At 40.1% G+C, this 8896-nt stretch overlaps 1 protein-coding gene across 3 annotated transcripts in view; it reads right to left on the bottom strand.

The window, feature by feature from the left end:
• Positions 1–621: 621 nt before the first annotated feature.
• The window catches only part of herc4 (HECT and RLD domain containing E3 ubiquitin protein ligase 4), a 32782-nt gene continuing 24507 nt past the window's right edge, over positions 622–8896 (bottom strand). For 2 of the 3 annotated variants that reach the window (XM_015381077.1, XM_015381069.1), the window contains 9 exons: positions 7639–7737; positions 7393–7560; positions 7139–7282; positions 3206–3372; positions 3064–3130; positions 2904–2986; positions 2629–2812; positions 1876–1978; positions 1573–1781 (listed from right to left, as the gene is read on the bottom strand). In XM_015381077.1, the coding sequence (XP_015236563.1) occupies positions 1573–1781; positions 1876–1978; positions 2629–2812; positions 2904–2986; positions 3064–3130; positions 3206–3372; positions 7139–7282; positions 7393–7560; positions 7639–7737 (1224 nt within the window). Of the gene's footprint in view, positions 1782–1875; positions 1979–2628; positions 2813–2903; positions 2987–3063; positions 3131–3205; positions 3373–7138; positions 7283–7392; positions 7561–7638; positions 7738–8896 lie in introns of all 3 variants that reach the window. The other variant, XM_015381060.1, reaches the window with a different exon arrangement.

Here is an 8896-nt window from a genome sequence, read left to right on the forward strand (position 1 = left end):
CAATGCAATTGTGTTTTCTTATTTTAAATGTAAATTGTCTTGTTCCATTGGCAAAATGTCTCTTTTACCTCCTCAATTCAGAATTTTGATTCATCTTTAAAAAGTTCAGTTAGAATTGATGTTTAAAAACTCAGAATGTTTATTTTGACACTTTTTATTCTTTTCTTTTCCATTTGAGGATTGACGGGTTTAAAGAATCAGATTTAAAAATGGTTATTGTGGGATATTTAGTGATAAGAATCACTTCTTTATGTAGCTGGAGTCCTGAAGACGCCTATTTAAATGAATTCATTTTGTAAGAGCATTATTAATGACTGCACTGCACAAAAATGGAAATCTAAAGTAATTTTTGCTCAAATTAAGTGCATTTTTTCTTGAATTGAGGAGGTAAGTAAGACAGTTTGCCTATGGGAAAAGACGATTTACATTTAAAATGAGAATAAAACAATTGCTTTGTCTTATTTCAAGTCTATATTAGTTAATTATCTTATTTTATGAGTAAAAATCCTCATTCCATTGGCAGATCATCTTATTTACCTGCTCAAATTAAGGGTAAATACACTTAATTTAAGACATTCTTTACTTATTTCTAGATGTTTTTTTGCAGTGTGCTGCAGCATAGGGGCCTAAGAAAGATTTCAAAAGAGTAATTAAGTTTCTTTAGAGTCGCTAATCATGATAGTACCACAAATTATAACATTTAAAGTCTTTGCCGCCCAGTTCTAGTTACAGCCGATATCTGACGTCCTATATCGTATATTTCCCTTCACGTTGGACGCCATGAAAAACCAAAAATAATACCGATGTTTCTTTTCTTCTGTTAGAAATCCACAATCCAAATATACAACATGACTGATAGCTTTCAATCCTGAAACAAAAACAAAACTATAAGAAAATAACAGACATAAAAATAAAAAATTGGCCCAGATTTAATGATCAGATTGATACTAACCTGCTTACAAACCACAAACATCACTCATCCTAAAAATAATAATGTATCCTGTTTTTTTTTTTTTTTTTTTAAGAAATCAGGCTCTACACAACGATCGTTAAACACCACCTGAAATTATTTTATTTATTTTTACTGGCTGCAGTTGGTTTTGTAATTTACTGTGGATAGTTTAAGGCAAACAGCCACAGAAACAGAGTCTGCACTCGAACGCCTCTCGGCCAAACGCCACGAACACGTTTACAAGAACAGAACTCCTGGAAAATGCAGACTGGCTCCAGATACGATGCAAACTCTGCATCATTTTTCCTCGTGTGCGGCTGACATCACCGCCTAATTTAATGCAACCCGTCAGTTTTCCCTGTTTCATTGTTTTTACCGGAGTTCTGTTTGTTTTTCAATCATTTACAGCAGAAATCCGGCTCAAACGTGAATAAAAGCGTATCTAGTGGCCATATATCAGACCTGAGCTCGGCCGTCGGGATTCTGAATGGCACAAACCAAATTTGATCAATCAGCTTCCTCCTTCCAGAGACCGACCAGTTCTGGCAGGTTTGTTGAAAACAAAACATCTGGGAATGTGTCCGCCGTGGGAAAGTCCAAACTGAAGTGGCGTTCCTGCATCAGGCCAGGTTAAAGCCTTGATTGTGATCTATGGCGTGTAGAAGCTTCTCTCTGAGTGTTTCTATATTGGTGTATTTGGGAAGGTCTAAGAGGTTGAAGCAGGTGTGGGCTACAGGTAGGTAATGCTCGCCTCCACCGGTGGGCTGGATCACCAGCTTCAGGCTCTTCATGCCCAGGATGGGGATGCGGTCGCTTCCTGTGAGGAACACTGGGGGAAAAAAGGTAGAATGGGAATTCTTAGCTTAATGACAGAAGATGTTTGAAACACGGTTGGTTTATCTGGCAGTTTGGGATAAACTTACAGAGAAACTGCTTTTTCTTTTCCAATGGAAGCTCATGGAAGACCTCCCAGAAGAGCTTTATGGTTGGATGTTCAGCCCAGTATTCTCCTTTATATTCAGTGCTCTGCAAAGCAAAAAAAACAGGAATTTAAGTCTTGAATAGCGTGAATAAATTTGACTCCATCCATTGCAAAGATATTTAGCTTTTCCACATTGTTCACCTTATTAGGTGACAAAATGTCACCTAATGTTTTAGGGGTTTTTTTGTTTGACCAACACAGCGGTGACGATTGGGACGAATAATAGTTCAAATTTCTATGAAAAATTGAATCTGAAAAGATTAACTCCTTAAGTCCAGAAGGTTTTAAGAGCAAATTCCACCTGAAATTACATATGTAAGTTACTATAAACAGGGTTCCTGCAGCATAAGGCAAGTTAAATTCAAGACTTTTTAAGACTTTTTAATGCCACTAGAAATAAAAATTTAAGACCAAATTCACAAGAAAAACCCGCTTGCGACAACTTAACCCAAAGGTTTATTTTAACATAGTGGGACGGGACAGGAGTGAAAATCCACTCCCGTGTCAGTCTCTAATGTAGACCAAGAGGACAAAGCTGAACCAGATTTATAAAGTTTACTCCTCCACCTTCCATCGATCTGCTGCAAAGAACTCCACACTTTGCTGTTGTAATGTAGCAAAAAGTAAACCATATCAAAACGTTTAAAAGTTTGTTGAACTATCAATTTTAAATCCAAAATGTTATCAAAAAGACCTTTTCCAGCTCTGTCCAGTCATAGTTGGTGTTTCCGATGACCATAGCTTGGAGTTCGCTGGGCTGGAACAGATCTAAAACTTTTCCGCCACACACTTTGTGGAAGCCTGCGTAGAAGCCCTCGAACAGCGGCCCTACGGAGGAGTTGAAGACGTAGTCGACGTAGGCGTCCACAAAGTCCTGCCTAGGAGAGAAGTTCACACGGGTCGGATCAAACGGTTAGAGCTGCCTGATCGGTTAACGACTGCGGAATGAGGCGGCTTAGGGAATCTTACCGGTTCGACTTATTGACATTGATGTTCTCACCGTTTGGTACCAATTCTAAGACCTCGGTGGCGCCGTAGTTATCCTCCGTGATCTGGAGAAGACGACAAAGATTGTTTTGAGTTTGTTTCTTTGAAGGACAGACCTATAACTCCTAAAATGCTGCCTTACGGTGAAATTCAAACAGAAGGTGTCTTCTATGTCATCCTCCGTGTAGTCGAGTAGTTCCTGCAGGCTCCTAATTGAAGGTGACATCACAGAACGGTGAAAACAGGCAGAATCCAAGTGTTTAGATGATCAGAAATGAACGGACCTTCCTACGTCTGGCATTAGCTCCTTCAGGTCTTCCAGCGTCGGTTTCCTCTTCAGGAGCTTCTTGTAAAGCGCCAGCGGGAAGTTGAGCTCCACGATGGTGAAATTGTAGATGGCCAGACCGCAGATGACCCCAATGAGGTTAAACAAGTCAAAGTCCTCGAAGGTCTGGAACAGCAAGAAGAGGCGCTGATCAAACCAAACATAGAACAAAATCATCTAGATATGGGTCAGGCATGCCTCACTAGTCCTGTTCTAGAACATTTTAAGCTTGAGTTCTCGATCATTTTTTGTTTCGTTGAGGTTTTCTAATTGATCTTTGGCTGAGTTGGTCTTTAAAATATCCATAAATATCCCATTTCTGGATGGATTTAGCCCTTTGTCTCGCTCTAGAGACATGAAATTCGCTGCTCCCTCCATCTGCTATGCATTTATTTGATTTGTTACTAAATGTTTATTTTATTTATGATGTTTAATCGTCTAATTTTTACGATGAAAATGTAGGAAGAATCCATGAATCAACCCAAAAATCGGCAGCACAAACCAGGAATTGGTTAGACTGTTGCCAAAATAGTTAGTATTAAGGCTGCAACTAAGGATTATTTTGTAAATTAATTAATCTGTCGTTTATTTTTTTTATCTTAAATGCAAAATGTTTATATATTTTCTAACAATTTTGGTATAATTGCTGCTCTAAATGGGTCGCTCTGTCAGCTAAATGCTTTACAGCCTCTATACTCTATTTAACAATTCATCAATTAATAAATTAGTTGACAATTATTTCAATAATCGATTAATCACGATTATTCCGATTAATTGTTTCAGCCCTCGTCTGTACCATTAAAAAAATAAAAATTTATCTGGGTCATCTTTCTGCTTCGGAAGAGGATTAGGGCCACTGAAAAAAAAAAAAAGAAAAAGTAAAATGATTTTTAAATTTTATTTCAGTTTAACATAGGAAAAAAGTCAGAATTCTTACTTTTTTCCTATGTTAAACTGAAATAAAATAAAAAATTATTTAACTTTTTTTTTTTTTCAGTGGCCCTACTCCTCCTCCGTATCCTGCAGAATAACTCCGTTGTGATTTAGTTTTTGTTGTTTTCAGTTTGAACTTAACGGAGTTAAAATCCAAATGTTCCTGGGTTTATTACAATCTTTAGAAGAGAAAAAGGCCCACAGCATTACAGATCCCCCGTCTTACTCAACAGTGGGCACCAGGTGGGTTTGCCTACGCTTATCTTTTATTTCACTGCAGACCTGAAGTGCTTTTTGGAACGATGTCAAACTGCTTCTTGTTAAAGTTCCAGTTAGTTAATAAAATCCAGAGATGGGAGGAGAGAGAAATCTCTGGCATGAAGTTAAATGTCAAGTGGCTGCTGGAGGGATCTGTTGACCAGGTTTTTAGCAAGGCGAATATAAAACAAAATAAAAATAAAAAATTGTATGCCTTATTTAAAAAAAGAGTCTCAGTCAAAAAGTTTTCTGGGTTAGGACACCACCAGAACCCTCTACGCTGCGCAAAGCTTAAATATGTGACACACCAGGGTAAACCCTATGAAATATTCCTAGCTAAAAGCTAGGGTTCCTACAGCATAAGGCAAGTTAAAGGGACACTATGCAACATTTTTCAGTTAATTAATGTGTTCCATAACGTTTTGGATGATTAAATGAGTCATTTCAGGTTGAACAAAGGTATTCTCGGCCGCCCTGGTGGTCTGTGGGGGAAATACCGTACTTGCAATTGCAGGAGCACCGACCCGCACCCACAGGCTCAGAAGGAGTCAGTCTTGCTTTACGGCGAGAACTGCTACACGCCCCCAGTTAAAAGCATTCTCGTTGCTAGCACAGTGGCAATCTTTGTGCAGTTATGCTACGTTGACGCAGCAAAAGCTGCAAAATCGCGTCTGCTGCTTCATTTTTGCTGCTTGTACCAGTTAGTACTGACGCGCGGCTGAAGCAGCTTTGCTGCTCTGGCTGCGCGGTGCAAAAGTGTGTCTGACGCGCGTTGGGCGGAGCTTCACTATCCTTTCTCTGCCTTGCAGCTATATTTGCTGTGATCAGTGGGAATAAAGTAGTTTTAATATGTTTTTAAGTGAGAAAATACACCTGAAAACGTAATCAGTGCCGTCAGTTCATTCAGATTATTATCCTGCCTTCAATATTTTTTCTGTCGGAGCCGCTCAGACCCCCACATACCAGCGGGGCGCCGACAGTATGGATCCCTTCATCAGCAGCGGTTCACCGCGGCAGCTGGTAGGTGTTTTTCATCTAAATAATCCAAACTGCATACTCTGCCGGCAGATTTCTGCATTTTAAGTTAATTTAGGCGTCAATAAACTGTTTAAGAGGAGAGATCATCAGCGCTGTGTCTCTCTCCCTGCGTTAAACGCACCCGACGCGCTGCTTCAGCTGCTCAGACGTGCTGCGCCTGCATCTCAAAACGCGCCGCGGGACCTTTTGCTGAGCCTTGACGCGCGTCAACCATTGACTTTGCATGTAAACTCGCTGCTTCTGTCGCGCCAGCTACGTCCAGTGTGAACGCAGCATTAGTCATTCGCTGCTAAGCTCAAAACAACCGCGCCTGGCTTGACGGAGAAACCAGGAGAACAGCTGTGCATATTTACGACAGTGCACTTTTACTTTCGCCCTCTGGAGGGAGCCTCACTGGAAAATCAACACCGGTTGCATAGTGTACCTTTAAATTCAAGACTTTTTAATGCCACTTGAAATAAAATTTTAAGACCAAATTCATAAGAAAAACCCGCTTGCGACAACTTAACCCAAAGGTTTATTTTAACATAAACCACTGCACTAATGTTTCAAAGTTTGAAAAGCTTCCCATACAGGAAGAAAGCTAAAAACACACAAATGACAGATATATTTTAACAATTATTTAACTGAATTCACAAACTTTGTTTTAGCAGGGAACAAAACAAATCAGGTTTAAAGCCCCAACATAACCAGTGCTAAGTCTTTTTTGCAGCTATTTTTCTTTGTATGGTTTTCTTAGTATGTTTGATTTGGTGATAAGTGGAGGCGTTGCAGAGACAAGGGTGGAACTAAACTGAGAAATACCGGCTGTTTCTCTGTAACTCCATTTTAACGCTTTGTGTTTCGTGCTTCGCATGTGTGACTCCACTGCCTTAATTCCCATCGTTCCGAGCTTGAATGACTTCTTGCACTAAATCCACTGAGCCTCATGTATGTTCCCTGGTTTTAGCCATGGAGAAAACTCTTGGCTGGAGACAATTTTCGTTACATTTACACTTGCTCATATTTTCCAGACAAAAAGTCAATGGTTCATCTCCCAAATGTCCCGGCCGCAACAACGCTTTATTGGTTCCGCTATCGGGACGGAACCAATAATGGCAAGCCGTTTTTTTTTTATAAAAAGAAAAAACGTTTTATTTAGATTACAAAAATAAATCGTAATAAAAATAATACTATTTATGATGTTTTAACAAATTAAGACCTACAAAAGACTGATTTAAGACACTTTAATACCAATTAAGGAATTAATTTTATTTTGAAGAATTCAATGTCTTTTAAGACTTTAAGGACCCACGGGAACCCTGTTTTGACCCTGGCTGACTTACTGCTGCTTCCTAAACCCAAAGCTTTGCAGGTGTTCCTAATAAAACCTTCAGTTTGTCTCAGCTCTAATTGTTTTAACCCTTTCAGTTAAGCCTGCTGCAGATAACAGGAGGTCAAGGCGATGATGGATGATCAACGATCAGCCGTAACTATACACGATCTCTCATCTTTTCTTTTCCATTTTCTGTTTTAAAACAGATGCTTACCCCCTAAAAATATGACCTGTCCTGCTTCCTTCCCCAGCGGTGCTAATGAGAGTGAGAAGCACCGCACTGATAGCCGCTATCAAACCATCCTTAGCGCATGAAGGCTGTGTGGATTCTCACAGAGAGCTCCTCACCTTGTGTGAAAACCAGATGAGTCTGGATTCCTCGTAGTAGCGAAACATCCCATATTTGGGATCCAGCAGCTCTTTCATGATCAGGAGGAAGAACTCCTTTCTGACGCCTCCAGCATCGACTGCATCTTCTCCCACGAAGATAACCTGCAATGATTATAGAAAATGTGCTATTTGTTTTCCTAGTTTCCCATTTTTCCAGTTAAAATGGTGCAGCTGCAGCCTAACTCTGGTTTGGGCTGCTGAACACATTTTACCTTGAGCGGTTTCTTGTAGTCGACATTCTTGGATTTCCTGAGGACCTCCATTGTGTCTCCAACGATGTTTTCCCTGCGAACGATCAGGATGAGACAGGGGTTGACGGATTCGACGGCTGGCAGGAACATGGAGCTGAAGTTCTGCAGCTGGGCCTGATCCACCGCCATCTGGTTCACGGAAAACAAGCGCCGCCTGTTAAACTGATACTCCTTTGCACTCAGTCGCTATAGCGGAATAAATCCGACCTGCATCTGAATGACGGCGTCTGTCTGCAGCAGCGCCGTTTTCGCCTGAGCGTCGAATACGAAGGGGTATTTGCAGAGAGTCACCACGCCGTCTCGACCCTGAGGATGCAGAGGAAGAAACGCATGATGATGATTCACAGGGCTGGGGTCGATTCACGCGAGGCTGCAGGCCTTTAGGAGGAGAAATCTACCTAATAAATTTACACTGGATGAGGAAGTACTGTAAACTTGTTTTATTTTTCCCCATTTGACTCAACTTTTATGATTCATATAAAGGTTTAACCTGAACAGTGTTAATCTAACGACTGAGCATTGTGAGAAACAGTACAAGTTTATGGAGTTAGCCAGGATTCAAAATAAATTAAGGGTGAGAGATTATTGATTTTTATTAATTAATCAAGTTGTTTTGTTGATAAAGATTAAATTTATGGAAAACCAGAATGTTTTTTTCCCAGCAATCCACTTCTTGGTGTTCCATAACTTCTTCCAGAGTGATATCAGCTCATAACTTTTTGTTGTTTTGATATTTAACCATGACTGATACCACCAGCTAGGGCTGGGCAATTAATGGTATTTGCAATATGATCGCAATTTATAAAAATGCAATTTTCATATTACATAGTCACTCGATTTTTAATGACAAAACATTTAACAAGAGTAAGACTCTGAATTTCTTGTTTCAGCACATTAATTGGCAGTAAAACGATAAAAGTGGGTATGCGGCTGCACAGAAGGGGGGACAGGGTTGCAGCTATCACATAGATTAATGCATTTTAGTAGAACTTGTTTGTGCAAGTTTACCAGTAAAGTCTTGCAACACCGGACTCTGGACATGCAGGGTTTAAAGGTCATGAAAAAACTGAAAGCCTGGAGTAAAACCTTGACATGCTTGCTCTTAGTGAAAAGGATTATTCCAGTAAAATCCAATCGCAATATTGGTTGAAAATAATCGCAATTTGGATTTTGGCAAAATCGCTCAGCCCTAAAACCAGCTGAAAAACATTTGGTTTGTTATATTCTTTTAAGTCTCTGAAAGGGGGATCGTTAGAAGGAATTACTGGTCTGGCTAAAGAGGCGAGGTGTTCAGTTCCCCTGTAATGGGGGGGCGTTGCAATGATAGCGGGAAGGAATCAATTCAATCCTACAATTCAGCGATTGAGTTGATTCCTCCAACAATTCCATCTAACAACCCCCCTTTTCAGGAACATAGACCAGTGTTTTTCAATCCTGGTCCTCAAAGCACACTGCTCTGCATGTT

The sequence above is a fragment of the Cyprinodon variegatus genome, unplaced genomic scaffold (assembly GCF_000732505.1).
Source record: "Cyprinodon variegatus isolate N-32 unplaced genomic scaffold, C_variegatus-1.0 Scaffold11, whole genome shotgun sequence".
In the NCBI taxonomy this organism is placed as follows: Eukaryota; Metazoa; Chordata; class Actinopteri; order Cyprinodontiformes; family Cyprinodontidae; genus Cyprinodon; species Cyprinodon variegatus.